The sequence below is a fragment of the Ursus americanus genome, chromosome 36, assembly GCF_024610735.1.
Source record: "Ursus americanus isolate L20-20 chromosome 36, mUrsAme1.1.p, whole genome shotgun sequence".
In the NCBI taxonomy this organism is placed as follows: Eukaryota; Metazoa; Chordata; class Mammalia; order Carnivora; family Ursidae; genus Ursus; species Ursus americanus.
Genome location: NC_142162.1, coordinates 12,380,619 through 12,396,002, shown reverse-complemented (window position 1 = coordinate 12,396,002; position 15,384 = coordinate 12,380,619). Strand labels below are relative to the sequence as shown.

At 53.6% G+C, this 15,384-nt stretch overlaps 1 protein-coding gene across 4 annotated transcripts in view; it reads right to left on the bottom strand.

Annotated features, from left to right (window-relative positions):
• Positions 1-643: 643 nt before the first annotated feature.
• CGNL1 (cingulin like 1) overlaps positions 644-15,384 on the bottom strand; it is a 152,721-nt gene continuing 137,980 nt past the window's right edge. For all 4 annotated transcript variants that reach the window (XM_087859245.1, XM_045788219.2, XM_045788389.2 and 1 more), the window contains 5 exons: positions 6,528-6,611; positions 5,752-5,876; positions 5,156-5,264; positions 4,693-4,856; positions 644-3,718 (listed from right to left, as the gene is read on the bottom strand). In XM_087859245.1, coding sequence (XP_087715371.1) covers positions 3,586-3,718; positions 4,693-4,856; positions 5,156-5,264; positions 5,752-5,876; positions 6,528-6,611 — 615 coding nt within the window. In that variant the 3' untranslated portion in view covers positions 644-3,585. The remainder of the gene's footprint in view (positions 3,719-4,692; positions 4,857-5,155; positions 5,265-5,751; positions 5,877-6,527; positions 6,612-15,384) is intronic.

Here is a 15,384-nt window from a genome sequence, read left to right as displayed (position 1 = left end):
GAGAGAACCCCTTCCTCCCACAGGAGCCACAGCCAAAAATGTTGCACGAAGCAGGGAATGATAACGGAGAAATATCCAACCCTTACCTGCTCCCACTGGCTGACCCCCAACAGAGCAGCCATGGGTCATGGAGGGAGCCCAGGGCCTACGGGGATCGGCCTCCAGAGGACAGGGTGGAGAATGTATCTGAGGACAAAGAACAAGCTGTTTAGGTCCCTTTTGTGGAGAAGGAACCCTTTCCCGCAGAATGGGGACCCTAGTACCCGCTGTCAGCCTGCTATCAATCAAGAGATCATGTGTAAACTCAGATGGTACGAGAACCCATTTTAATTTAGGAACAAGGAATAAACAGGGCGTGTCTGTTTATCCTCAGTTATGAACACACTTCCCATGTTGCCTTTTTCTGCAAAGGGGCAGGCTGCATTTCTCAGAACATCACCGTCTGCAGGCATATTAATTCTCCCAGTGTTTACCCCGGACCCGCGCCCGCCCGTCTAATTTCAGAAACCGGTTCCGGGCATGAAATGCCAGCACGTTCCACTTCCTCAAGCAGCCTCCAGCCATTGACCTTGGATGTTTCTTGGGAGACACAGAGCCAAGCTCTGGCGAAAACAAGGGAGTCGAAATAATGGCAGAGTCAAGATTCCTGTCGGGTGACACCGTTTATTGAAAAGCAATCCGGCTTTATCCAGTTCACGTACATGGAGGTAGCTGTCCGCAAACGTCTCTTTCCCACGACAAACGGAAGCAATCGAACATCCCCAAAGCCAGAGCGCGGCAGAAGAGCCTCTTGCCTTTGTCAAAGGAGACTCCGAAGCAGGAAAAAAAATTATAAAGATATACGATGATTGTCTCCTCGGCATTGCATCTGGCCACATATCGGTTCATTAAATAAAATATTTTCTTTTCAAGCTAGCTAAAGAAAATATTCTTGAGTGGGGTTAGTTCTTAAAGCAATAAACAGGAAAAAAATGAGTATATAATAAAATCGAAGAATGATAGCATGTCAGAGCTGGAAAGGACCCTGCCTTGCGGTCCTCGTTTATTCCAGACCATCTTGGGCTCTGAGAGCCCACGCCCAATCAAGGTCACCCCTGTCAAGGTCACTGGGGCAAGAAGAGTGAGGACTTGAAAACATCTCTCAAGGCCCAGTCTGACGTTTTTCCCACGGCACTACCGCACAGCTTGCCGCCCACGCCACGCCCACGTACCACGATGCCTTTGTTAACATTTACAAATGGCCCATCTTTTACCGTTTAAGGATGCAACCCTTTTGAACAGGGGTCTCTGTTCTCTTTCCATGGGCTCTTTGGCTTTTTGCAGCCAGCCTCATGGCAACCATGAGGAACCGGCCAGAAACAGTGACTTTCTCACAAACCCAAGATAGATACTCACCCCACCCCACCCCAAAGTTCTTGCACCTCTGACCTTCTCCTCTCCCATGTAGTTATGAGGGGGTGGAGGAATTTTTAGGCAGACTTCTTGGCAAATAGCTAATGATAGTGGAAGCAGCAGGGAAATCAGGAATATATTGAGGGTCGGAGAACCCCCTGGGAATTCCAGTGAGTCAGGCTTGTTGTGTCCCCAAAAGGACAGAGGGGCTCCAGGGCTGGGTATGGAAGGGCTCGGCCTCTGTGTCCGTTGGTACGACTATTGTCCTGCACCGCAGGAGGGGATTTGGGTCTGTTTTATTCGCTGCTGTTTTCCCAGTGCCAAGGACTGTGTCTGACACATGGGGGACGCCCACTAAATATTGGCTCAATGAATGAATGGCGAAAGGGAGGACTCTCTCCTCACCTCACATGAGTAAGCAGACGCAAGAAGCACCCCAAGCCAGCAGCGGTGGAGCAGGGCTTGGCTGTCCTGGCCCCAGTGGCCTCACCTGCTGGGGGGGGGGGGGTGATGACACCCACTCTTAAAGCAGGCTGATCCCTCTGAATCCTGTTCAGTGGGCTCTGACGTGGGGTTGCTAGGGCACTGAAGCTCCCTGTTCCTCATGGTAACTGTCATGGAGTTCTCAGGTCCATGGGTTTCCCATCTCTTGGGACACCTGGGGACACTGCTGACCCAACTGAACACGACCTGTGTATACACACGTCCTATGTGGTTCTCTCCCTACTGAGCTGCCTCGTCTACACCCTGGCCCTGACCTGTGGGGGCCCAGCTGTGACTGGACTTGGCCTCCGAGCATACCCGGGACCGGTCACAGCGGGAGGTGACACCAGGAAGGCCAGGAGGGATACTGTAAGACTGCAAGTGCCCCATTCCACACTCCCTGTAATGCTGTCCCAGCAACGTGGCCTCGCCACAGACCTCACCCAATCCCGGTTACTTGGTGCCTGGTACCGGCACACGTCCCTCTGTCCCCAGGAAGCAAGGAGGAGCCTTCCAGTCTCCACAGACACACCTCCCGTCTGGCTTTCCCCCCCTTGCTTTCCTGACATAAACTCAAGATCTGGCTCCATCTGCCCCTCGTCTATACATGCCCCCGATTTCGCGAACTTCCCTCTCTTCCTTCCTCCCCACACCCACACGCGCCTGCTCACCCCCTCTCCTCCCTCTCCCCATGACCTTCCTGGACACCGCCCACTCTTCCTCACACCCTCCCACTCCCCACCCAGCAACCACCGGCCAGAGGAGGCTACTTGGAGGCCTGACGTGGGAGGAGGGAGGAAAGGACCAATAAGAAATGACGGGAGGACCCCACCCCTCCAGAAACCACGACATTGGTCAAAAACCTTACTTCTGAGTCTCCCCACCCCAACTGCGGAAAAGAAATTGCAGTTGGTGACTGGGAATTGGTGTCACCACAGTTCAGAATTACATCAACATTCTAGATAAAACGACTAAGCAGGGCCACAGACACCCGTGACCTTCTGACTTTCTCTCCCTCCCTAAGTTGTTCACCAAGACCACTTGCGTTTCTCTTCTCGGGATTAATTGTCCCCTATCACCACGGTTCCTTTTATCCAACTCTGATGTCCGAAGTAGCTTGTACCCTACCCTCTCTCTCATCTCTGTGTCTTAACACTTAAAACCTAGTAGCTCCATGTCTTAAAAAAATAGTAAGACAGATGAGTGGAGTTTACAAACAAGCCGCCCTACGGAGCTTCTGTAAGATTCCACAGTGGAACAGCCGCAGCCCAGGAGGATCCAGATTCAAATATGTACAGTCTATACATCGTCTCCTCCCCCGCACAATGGCTATGAAATAACTGTCATTTTGGACCCTTTTCCTTGGCCGGGGAGGGAGGAGGGGGCAGGAGCGCCCCTGAAAAGCGGAGCAGCAGACAGCGGTGCAGAATTGGGGCCTCCTCCTGCCCAATCAGATCCTCCAGGCTCACAGTGAGTGGCGGCTCCTATGCCTCGGGCGACAACATTTAAACTGCTGCCTGTCCGAGCTAGGAGAGGGGCGCCCCCACTCGGAGACCCCAGGAGGAATGCAACCGGGGGGGAATCGGCCTGCTCACGGGTCTCGGGTCTCCGCCCGCATGGACGCTGCTTCTCCTGCTCCCTGCTGCGGGCGGCGGGCTGCTGGGCCCTGCGGTATGACGACAGGCCGCCGCCGCAGCCCTGGAAGGGGCCTCAGATCTGGCTGGTGGCGGTGCTGTCCTTGGGGAAGGTGTAACTCAGCGGCGTCTCGTGGAGGCTCCCTCCATCCGTACTGAGGTCGTCATCGTCCGTGTCGTCCAGCACCTTGCTCGGCAGCTTCTTAAGTCTGCTGAAACAACAGGGGGCATGTGTCCCGGCCCGGGGCTGCAGCGTGTCTCTGATCAGGGGTGAAGGAAGGGTCTGGGGTTCCTGTCTCTCCACCCCACTGGCGAGCACAGAAGCCCATGACCCGGTCTGCACCCGACAGTTCCTACGGCAACAGGGGGCAAACCGCCCGTGGGCGGCTGGTGTCGCCAGGGAGGGCTGGGCAGGGCTGGGACAAGTTCAGTGGTCCTGATCTTTCCTTCCGCCTCAAGCTACGGTGTATCTCGTCAGGGTGCCGTTATTGATCCCGTCTTGATTAAAAACGCTGATATCTTCTTTACCGTGGGTTGTTTGCATTTACTTTTTATAATATCACATTAATTCTCTATCTTGATTACTGAGATTTTTGGTGCCCCCTTAAATGGTGCACCCTAATGCCAGCCCCGGGACCAGGCTCCTGACAGGCCCTATTCAGAGGATTCTCAACGGGCTGGCGTCTTCTGTCCATTTACAAGAGAGCCACCTAAGCTGCCAGCATAGTCGCCAGCCTCCGAGAGAGGCTCAGCTCTGTGGGTGAGCCTAATCTCACCCTGCACCCCAGTGACCCTGGGGCAGGGAAAGTGACCCCCACACCCCAGGCCCCTTCCGATCATGGCAGGGGAGCTTTAGAGGCAGCTCTCTCCTGAGACCAGGCCCAAGATCGGCTAGTCTTTATGAGGCCTCCTGCTCTGAGCCTCAGTTTCCCCTTACAGACAAGAGCGATGAAATCTGCCCGTCTGACAGCAGAGGGTTGGGATGACACACGTGAGACCCTACTGAGCTCGTGGGGTGACCAAAGTGGACGTGGCCACTCTCGACTCGCGGATGGGATAACCCCGAGAGGCGACGACAAGGAACTGGCATCAGACACCAGCAGCGAGACTGCCCTGAGAGCGTCGGGCTCCCCTCGGATGTCAGGGGGATCAGAGTCCCCGCGGGGCCGCCACCCTTGCCCACCTGAGGTCCTTCTTCATGGCGTTGAGCTGTCCCTGCAGCTGCTCGTTCACATCCATCTGCTCCTCCAGCTCCCTCTGCAGCTTCTTTTTAGAACTTTCTAGTCTGTCGATCTCCTCCTCCGCCTCCTCCACTTGTCGCTTCATGGCTTTCAAGCGCAAGCTCAGCTGCATGGGGAGAGAGGGCAGGCTGAGGGGCTGGTCGCCCTGCCCAGCGGCGAGGGAGAAGAGCCCAGCAGAGAGGAGCCAGCGGTCTAGCCGCCATCCCCCCAGGCGACCAAGAGGCGGCAAAGGGAGCAAGCGGCCTCAGCTCAGGGGCTGAGGTGGCCGAACCCCTGCCGAGGTAGGCAAGGAAGGCCCCGTTGCTCTACGACGCACCGGGGACAGGGGAAGACAGGGCTCGGTGTCTACGACTCCATCCCCCCCGCCTGGGGCGGAAAATCCCACCTGAGAACGAGGGTCCTCACCTGGTCCTTCTGATCAGTCAGCGACAGGTGCTCGTCGTCCACTTGCATCACCAGCTCCTTCACCTTCCGCTCCAGCCGGCGGTTGCTGAGCTGCAGGCTGGCCCGGTCCCTGGAAGGGCAGGGGGAACAGAACCGAGGAGCCTCTCATGCAGCCCCACGGAAGGCCCTGGCTGTGGAGGAAAGGGCTGTGATCTCGGAGCTAGTTGCAGAGAATCTGCTGGAAAGGAGTGCGGCCCTCTGACCCCAAGTGCCTTCCACCCACCGTGGGGGTCCTGCTCGTCTGAGACAGCAGAGTGAGCCCCCTGCCTCTGAGCCAGCTCAAACTCAGTAGCTGATGAGGCGGCCGGGCTTACCGACGGTGGAAAGGAGCAGCCGGCACAGTGCGGACGCTGTGGGCTCAGGCGTGGGGGTCCTGCACGATAGTCCGCCGGCCATAGTTCAGCCCGGCTACCTTCCCCAGTCCTTATTGGCGTGGGTCTTGCCTTTCTCGTCTATTGTTCTTGCTCTACCTTCCTCACTGGAAGGCTCATGAGGACAGGAAGAGACACAATGGGAACTCGCTCTGTAGTGTGACTACCACTGCTGGCCGGGCTCACCTCTCCTCGCTCTCCAGACGGTCCTCCAGCTCAGCGATCCTGGCCTCCATCTGCACCACCAGCCCCTCTTTGCTGGACCTGTAAGAGCCTTCCAGGTGGATAATCCGGCTCTTTAAGTCCTTGTTCTAGAATCAGACAGGGATGCTGTGAGGGGATGTCTGCCACGCTCTCTGCACAGGGTAGAGGACGGGGTGGGGCCAGCTCATGGTCAGCAACTGCAATGACCCTGTCCTCCACACAGGATGCATGGCCCCGGGGGACCGGGGGAAGCAGGCATGCCTCCAGGGAAAGGGCTTGCACTCAGCTCCGGGCAGGCTAAGAGAAGAGAGTCTACCACATTCCCTCAGGACCCCAAGTGAAATCTTTGGCTGTCATAGGACTCCTGGATGTCAGGCAAACAGGCGTGGCCTTGTGTTTGTATAAACCTATGGGGGAGGTGGGGATGGCAGGAGAAACAGGCTCCTTCGCCAACATCATATATGATATTCAGTGAAGAATTTACATGAATAGCATTCCAATAAGTCTGATGGCAACTCATGTCTCTTTTTCATTCCCTTTACATCAGAATTTAGCCCTCTTAGGATCTAAAAGACGCCACCCACAATTCTTCCTCCCCCAGCTGCTCAACCTCCAAGCAGATTTAATGTTATTGGGAAAACCGCTCTGGAAAAGGCCTTCAGAACACCTCCACCCTCAGGTGAGTTAGGCCCCAGAGTTCTTGGGGTGCCATGCAAAGGAGACCCCGCTGAGGGGGTCTAATCCAAGCCCAGCCTCACCTGCCTCTCGAGGGAAATCTTGTCACACTCCAAGTCCTGCTTGACAGCTCTCTCCTGCAGAAGCTCACTCCGCATCTGCTCCAGCTGCACCAAGGAGAACAAAGCCCGGCAGTTAGAGGGGCGGTCTCTGTGTCCTTCGCGCTGACATGGTCCGCGGGTACCGAATTCCAACCACCACGCCAGCTTCTCTTCATCATGCCGTCTCCTCTTGCGGGCAGGAGCCGTTTCTTAGACACGCTTGGTTTCATGATGATTGCAAAGACAACAATACAAACGACAGGAACGGTCGTAGCAAACCCTGCTGTTATGGGCTGAATGGTGGCCCCCCAAAAAGATACACTGAAGTCCTGACCCCTAGTACCTAAGATATGACCTTACTTGGAAATAGGGTTTTTACAGACAAGCTCAAATGAGGTCATTAGGGTGGGCCCTAATCCAATATGACTGGTGGCCTTATTAAAAAGGAGAAATTTGGAATGCAGGGACAGACATGCACCCAGGAAAGACAGCCACGTGAAGAGAGACACAGAGAGAACGCCGCCACGTGAGGTCAGAGGGTTGGAGGGAGGCATCTATCATCAGGGAATGCCGAAGAGCCAGAAAGCTGCCAGAAGCCCAGAAGAAGCAACAGAGAATTCTCCCACAGGTCCAAGGGGAGCATGGCTCTGCTGACACTGAGTTCATTTCCGTTGTTCGAGGCCACCCCATTGGTGGCACTTTGTTACAGCAGCTCCAGAAAATGTATTCACCTTCTTAGCACTCCACAGGCACTGTTACGTCCCCACAACAACCCCAGGAAGTAGGTAATCCCGTCTCTGCGGAGGGCACTGCGGCTGGAGAAGCTCGTGACCTTGCGTGGTGGCCAACCATCCCGGCCAGCCCGGCCAGCTCGGAGGATGTTGTCAGGGCACAGAGCTTCCGATGCTAACACTGAGCGTCCAGGCCAACGGGGAAGAGTCAGTGATCTGACGTGCCCCAGAGCTACAGAACTAGTAAGAGCGGGGAAGCTAGCGCTCCTCTGAGCTCCTGACAGCCGGTGACAAGTTCAAACTTTGGAAAAGCCTTCTACACTTAGCCTATCTCGGACACTGCTAGATTTCTCCCTTCGTGTGCCAGAAACAAGTCAGCAAGAACACTGGGTAGCTCCAGGTGACCTGGCGAAGGCTAAACGTTACTGAGGATCTTGTCTATGTTAATAGGAAATGAGTCTAGCAGAGCAGTACCCGGAAAGAAATCCCATGGCCTGCCTCTGTTCCCCAATCCCCAGCGGGCTTTCAGCAGCTGTGACAGGAGCCCCAGACCCTGTTCCCAGGACTCTCCAGCAGAGGGCAGCCCGAAGAAGCCGGGAGAACCGATGGGGTGAACCAATAAAATAACACCACCCCTTCCTTCATAGGGTGGGGGTTCAGCCTGGGTAAGAGGTGCACCCACGAGTGTCCCTGGATGCCTGGGGTGCACCTGTAACAGTCTCACCGGCCTCATCTCCACCTGCATTTTCACCACCTGCACAAGCACCTGAGTAAGGGAAAAGCCCACCCCTCCCCCACCCTCTGCCTGGAAGGGGGGTGGTGCAGATAATAAGAAAATAAGAGGAAACATGACCCTGCTGGGCCAGGCTTGCATCTGCTCCCATCTCCCACTGTCCCTGCCATGGTGCAGGCACAGAAGGACAAGCAGTGTGGTGTGGCCCAGAGTGGGTGACAGGGAGTGCTGAGGAAGGAGGCTGGTGATGGGCAGGGTCTGGACCCGGAGAAGGCTGGGACTCTGCCCACAGGTAAGGGAGTACCTGGGTGGCCAAAACAAAAAACGCTCACATTTTTGCATTTCTGACCAGCAGGCTTGTAAGTCAGGGGGATTCAGAATTCTATAGCAGGGGACACTGACGCCTGGGGTGGTGATTGATACATGTGACCAGAGACAGCAGGACTAGAACCCAGACCAAGCCTACTCACAGTCCACTACGCTGCCTGCCCTGGCTCTCTGGACCAACTTGGTGCAAAGGCTTGACACGGATGTAGGGTTCAAATACAGCAGTCATGTAAAAACCAAGACGTGGGAAGAAGGCAATCTCCTTAGGGCACCTTGTACGCAGCAGGGGAAAAATGCCAGCAATGCTAAGGGTCAGCACTAAGGGCAGAGCACGCAGAATTCCACCTAAGGCCTGGCTCCTACCCTGCCTGGCCCCAGAGCCCTCGAGAATCACCTGTTAACAAAGGTGCTGGAATATTCCTGTAACTGCCATGTGAGTCCTAAGTCCACAGCTAAGGAATGCAGGCTCACAGCCCCGCTCCAAGCGTAGCCTCTAAACCGGCCGAGGCACCACACGGAGCGTGGAGGACGTCAGCACGCTGGGCCACGGGACTGCCATGTGCCTCGCGGGGGAGAGTGTGCTGTTCACGCCCCAGGGGCAGAGGCCAGGCCTTCACCGAGAATACGGTTAAACTGTCACTGGGATGGGAAGTCATGACATAGCCGGGCAGTGGTCTGGCTTCTCCTCTGGCTCGGAGTTCACTTGTGCGTGACCTCAGCCACCTCACCTCTGGGATGCAGACTTGTTTCTAACTCGAGGCGCTTGAATGAGACAGCCTGCGAAGGCCCTTCGAGGTGGCCGATCACACGGTGAAAGCACATTCTGGTAGGTGCTGTGTGGCTCTTCCCTTGAGGAAGCCAGCGGCAGTTACCTGCCCCTGCCCCCATCCTCCAGCTAGAGTAGCCGCCCCATCTCTCCAGACACCGAGGGGTGTCCCTGGAAAGGACATGCACGTACTTGCGTGCTAGGGCACAGCTGGTCTTGGAATGACAGGATGGGTGCGTTCCTTCGTTCCGACGACGTTATCAGCCCTAGGACACTGACAAAGACCAGCATAGGACCTGCTCTCATTGTAGCCTCATGGGGGACAAACAAATAAGTCCCGTACGTGTGGCACATGGCAGTGGTCACAGCACAAGCATAGAGGGCCAGGGAAAGGGCCCCTCAGCTGTGACCCACCTGAGAGGCCAGGCTCAGGCCGGGTAGAGAAAGCGGCGGGAGAGGGAACACAGCTTCCCAGACCAGGGCCTCCGGTGAGTCAGAGTCGGAGGTAAGCAAGAGGACGGGGTGCTGAAGGAACTGAATGGACTGGACTAGACATGCAGGGGCAGGGGACAGGCAGGTTAAGAGAGAGGGGACAGGGAGCAGTTCCACAGCTATTATTACACGGTGACAAGAGCGAGTTTGGATTGCACTTACTAAGGGAAGTCTTGAGCATTTTTACAATGCTGTTCATTTGGTCCTCAGCCCCCGGAGGAGGTGGGTCCTGTACCAGCCCCATCAACCCCTAGAGTCCAGGAGAGGCTGCAGACAGGCGCAGAGACCAAGTGGCACCAGCTGAAGCCACGGGCTTGATGAGCTCCCCAGGACAACTGTATGAAGAATGAAGAGGCCACAGAGCTGTGCCCTGGGGAGCACCCCTCCCGCCCCCGCCGATCTCCCATTAGGGGAGACTGGGACGAAACCAGGACACCGCCCTGTCCCATAAGCCAAGAAGGGTGAGGACTGAGGAAGGTCAGGCAGAAGGGAAACTGGGGAAAAGCACCTGAGCTGGAGAAGAAGTCGGCTCTGGAGGGCTCAGCAGAGAGGGGAAGCCTAGCCCAGAAACTGGGAAGGTGCCAGGCGCGAAGAGGTGGGTAACCGCCTCTCCTAGAACTCCAGCGGTGAGGAGATGGCCCCAAAGAGGGTTGTAGTAGAGGCACCTGTTAACAGGTGGGGGTGAGCATCATGGAGAAGGGGAAGTTACAGACGCTGGACAGTTAACGAGAAGGGAGTTGGACAAGGAGACTGACCGTGTATGGGGAGAAACAGGCTGCAGACCCAGTGCTGGGAGCAGCATGGAGTGGGAGAGAACTTTCTGAGCCTCTGAGAGAGAGAGCATAATGCAGGACTTAGGGGAGGCAGGCTCCTGTAGCTCAGAGGCATGGGAGGGAGGGAGGGACGGTAGGGAGTGAAAGGAAATTATTTCTCCAAAGGTGGGGGACAGGAAGAACAGTGAGCTTGTAGAGAGAGAAAGAAATTTAGAAATTTAGTTGCTGTGAGGCATTAGGCTGAAAAATACCAAAAGACAATAAGAGGCCAGCAGAGTGGAGGCAAGGGTGTGGTTGGAGCTGTATACAGCATCTGCTTTTAGGGGGCTGGGTGGTGGTTTCTGCAGCTGTGCTCCAGGCCTGAGGACCGAGGAGGGAAACATCAAGAATCAAAAGCTCCTGGTGACATACCTGGGGCGACTGCGAGTGTCCTGGGGATGTCTGGGCCCATCAGTCCTCCTGCCACCCTCTGAGGCAGATGCTATCACCCCATTTCCCAAGTGGGAGGTTCAGGAACATTGGAAGCAGCTTTGGAATTCTAACCCAGGCTTTCTGGCTGAAAATCATTCACTCCTTTACTCCCTCTCGGCAAACGTGGAAGACCCAGGTCTCCCAATGAAGGGCAAATTGTACAAGGAGACAGCGTTCTGGAGGGGATTTCCACAGTGGAGTGGAGTGGGGCAGACAAGCTCTGGGGAGGAATTCAAGGACCACCAAGGGGCCGTGCAGCGCTGGGCCCAGACTGGAAGTTCAGGAAAATCCCTGTGACTCAAAGCAGGCAGCCAGTGGCCCACGTCTTACTTCCTTGGTGCCACTGATTGGAAAATCTGGGTCCTGCTAGGAACGGGGCCTCCCAGCGCAGAGGAGGACTCAGGGGGGCAGCATCCCAGAGGTCTCCTCAGGTTCAAGACCTCCCTGGAGGGATGTCTGGGGGGCTCAGTCGGTTAAGCATCTGCCTTCAGCTCAGGTCATGATCTCAGGGTCCTGGGATCGAGTCCTACATCGGGCTCCTTGCTCAGGAGTCCTGCATCGGGCTCCTTGGTTTCCTCTCCCTCTGCCTGCCACTCCCACTGCTTGTGCTCTCTCTCTCTCTGTCAAATACATAAAATCTTAAAAAACAAACAAAAAAAAACCCCAAAAAAACCCCTCATTGTTTAAAAAAAAAAGAAATCTCCCTGGAGAGCCCCAGGCAAATAGTGATGCTCCAACCCCCCCCCAAAACCAAACCAAACCAAACAAAAAGTCATTATTTATACTCCCCTACATCCCCTCGAAAGATGGCTATTAAAATAGAATTGCAAAATAAATCAGAGCGAAGAACAGGAAGGAACAAATGTGCAACCATAACACTGAACAGTTACTGTGACTGGGCCGTCCATTCTTCCCGACTCTTTCGCAAACCAGGCGTTTTAGCAAGCGTGAGAGGCTTCCTTCAATGCTCCAAAAACGACAGCCTGACAGAAAACTCCAAAATAAATCCACTGCACAGAGCCTCATGCAAGGAAAATCATGTGAAGTGACAGACGATGCTCCCAACGCTGGCTTTTACCGTAAACCGGAAGAGTTTTAACTCGGCTCAATACAGTGATCCCGAGGGCCGGCCCAATGACCTGAGAAAATTCCAGACCAGATCCTTCCTATCCTGAGCCCACACCGGCAGGAGAGGGGAGGGGAGGGGAGGGGAGGGGAGGAGGGGGGGAAGCGAGAAGAGGGAAGAGCCTCTGGCTTGGCCAGCTTCCTCCTGGGGACCAGAGAAGGAAATCTGAGGCTGGGAAAGCATTTCTTTATATAAGCTTAGTGCTTTACATGCTGTTTACCCTTCAACTATACTAAATAGACCGAACAAAAACTTTCCAGTCAAATTAAAACCAGAACGGGAGCTGAAGGCAACAGTTTATCACAGCTGGATTGAAGGAATGCTAAACCTCGAGCATTTTGATCGGAAATAACAGTATCAGATTCCAGTGGGTTTTATGTCAGAGGCACCCATGACCTCAGCCAGCTCTCAGGATTAGAAGCAGCTGCCTTCCGGGTTAATGAGAAGCCAAAGATATTTATGATCACTAATAACAATATTTCACCCCATCACCTGTGTTTACCATTGGGTGGTAGGGGGCCTTGGGACCTACACTCCTGGCTGGTATCAAAAATACCAGGAAGATCCTCAATCATAAGAGAGGAAAATTAACCAACTATACACATTGGTTTGTTTTTTGTTTTGTTTTGATTTTTTTAGATTTTATTTATTTATTGGACAGAGAGAGACACAGCGAGAGAGGGAACACCAGCAGGGGGAGTGGGGAGGGAGAAGCAGGCTTCCCGCTGAGCGGGGAGCCCGATGCAGCTCGATCCCAGGACCCTGGGATTATGACCTGAGCTGAAGGCAGACGCTTAAGGACTGAGCCACCCAGGCGCCCTTACACATTGGCTTTTAAGCCGCCCCTACAATCATAGCCAGTTCAGAGACTGGATCATTTCAATTAAAAGAAAAGAAAAGACACCCCATTTTGATTTTTCAGTCACGGACTGCAAAGGAGCCTTATTTCCCAGTACCGTATCCTGCTGGATGCATCACCCTGGTGCGGACTGGGAGCAGATGTGAGCCAGCCACCTGGGAGCAGTTCCAAAAACGAATGCAGAGGTCCACAAGTTTATCCACTGGGATTTATTCTGTAGTTGCCAAGGCAACAGGGAAGCCTTACTCAGCCCCTGGAAAGACCATAAAGCCACCCAAAGCTTTGGAGCTGGTATTTTTCCTCTTGTCTGCCAGCTGCCTACATCCGAAGAATCATCTTTCCCCTGGGCTGGGTGATCTCAGCTTCCACGGCCAAGAAGACCCCTCTCCATTGAGGCCCAGCCCAACTGTTAACTGTTCGTACTCAACCACAGGCAACAACACACCAGTGCCCAGTGAACAAGAACATCAGCCTGCAGGACGCGAGTAAAACACACCAACGCCGAGCCTCTCTTTTACTATGTAAATCCTGGACTCACTGGACAGTCGAGAGAAGATCATAAATCTTTATCCGTATTAACACCATGGCCTTATTTTTAACCCGGGAATAGAGGCCCCAAATGTATTTGGGGAGGTCTTTACCAGTCTTAAGTCTGATGCTGGAATGATGGGGACAGGTGGGAGGCAGTAGGCTCTGGAGTCAAGTTCTGGCTCCGCCTCCAAGCTTCGGGACCCTAGGTGGTCCTTTACAAACCTGAAAACAATGACACAAGCCTGCACAGCAGGGGACATGGCTCCCAGCACTTAGCAAATCCTCAGTAAAGACAGCAAGTGTAAATGGAGACAAGGTTTTGGAGGAAGGAGAGAAAAAAGGATTTCTCTGGATTTAAAGAAACCAAAGCCAGTGAAATACCCACTATTTAAATCAATTTTCCTTCAGTTAACAAGTCAGAAAACTTCCTGCATCAGGTGAAACCATAATTGGGTGAGAAAACAAATACTCCTCACCTCTGTTTCACAGAATAAGACATGATTTTATCAAGTCTAAATTTATCCCTTCTCCTTTATGTTAGCCAGATGAGGAGATAAAATTCAAGCATCCAAAAAGTTTGAAAAAAATTTATATTAGGATTTCCTGAACTCATCATTCTGAAAAATTACATCCTGAGCATGTGCGGAAAAGAACGGCTGGGAACTCACAAATGATGTGCCCAGCATTTACTGAGTGTCAAATGTATGCACAAGAAGGGGGAAAAAAACATACAAAGAATAGGGTGTTTGATTGCATAACTGTCTTTTCTATTCTCTGTCCCCGGCAACAGCCCCGTTGAGCTTCCTCCTGGTCTCCAGTTCTGCTGTCCTTACTCCCAACCCCACCACATTCATCTTCCAAAAATACTGTGTATGCTTCACTGTCTGCTCCACAGCCTTCAATGGCTCCCCACTGCCTTCAGGATAGGGTCCATTCAACACCTTCAACCTGCCTCTCCAAACTTATCTCCTATTATTCCCTTATGGAAACCAGAAACCTGATCAAGTCACAGTAGTCTGTTCATTGTCCCCCCAAACACTGTAAATACCCTAATTCACACTATCCATTCTGTCTAGGATTCCCTTCCCACACCTTGGTTTGTCTAAATCTAACCCTTTCTTCAAAACTAGCTCCAGGTTCACCTTCCTCTAGGAACACCCACCGTCACCCTTGCTATGATGGCCTTTCCTTCGTGAGCTGCCTGAATCCTGCACTTGGCATTGAGTATCTGTTGCTTTTTCTTATTAATTATCCATTTTGGGGGGCATCCTCCATCTCTTCAAACAGAGCACTCAAGGACAGGGACCGCTTTGGATTATTTCTGCAGCCTCACCACAATGCTATCTGTGCACACAGTAGGTATCCATCACAGCTTACGAGCTCCAGTCGAGAGAACCTTGGTTGGGGGGTCAGGAGATCTAAGGCCAGCTCTGCAACTGACTACCTGTGTGAGCCGGACAGATGGGCGGTTGGGGTGGGGGGGAGTTGGGCCTCAGATCTCTTGTGCACTGCACAAGAAATCTGGGGAGAGAAACTCGGAGGTCTTTGCCAGATCTAAGAGTCTGTGAAAGGGCTGGCCATTTGCTCACATTGCTGGAAAACCTTTTTTTCCCCCTAGCTTTTCCACCTAAGCCCGGCCACTAAGACTAGGGAAAAAACGAGAGATGTTTGGGGAAAGTAAAATTCAGAAGAGGTGCTTATAAGAATGCAGAGTTTAAGTAAGAGCTGTAGCCTTTTTTCTTTTCAATTTAAAGAGAGCAAGAGCCAAAAAGTCTAACTCCCCACACCTTCCCGTTTCAGTGCCTGGAAGCCGTTTGCTGAACGTCAGGGGCTGATACCAGACAGGAGCCATTTCCTGTTCCTCAGGGTATGTCCCTGTTACAGAGGCATCACAGGTCAGTGTTTGAGGCAGGAGAGAAGAAGGGGCCTTCGGTTTGGAAGTTTCCCCTTTCTTTGATTCTGGAAGGAAGGCAGCCGGCACACGGCCCTAAAGGTTGGATTGAAATTAGAGGCAAAAAAGAAGTCTCAGC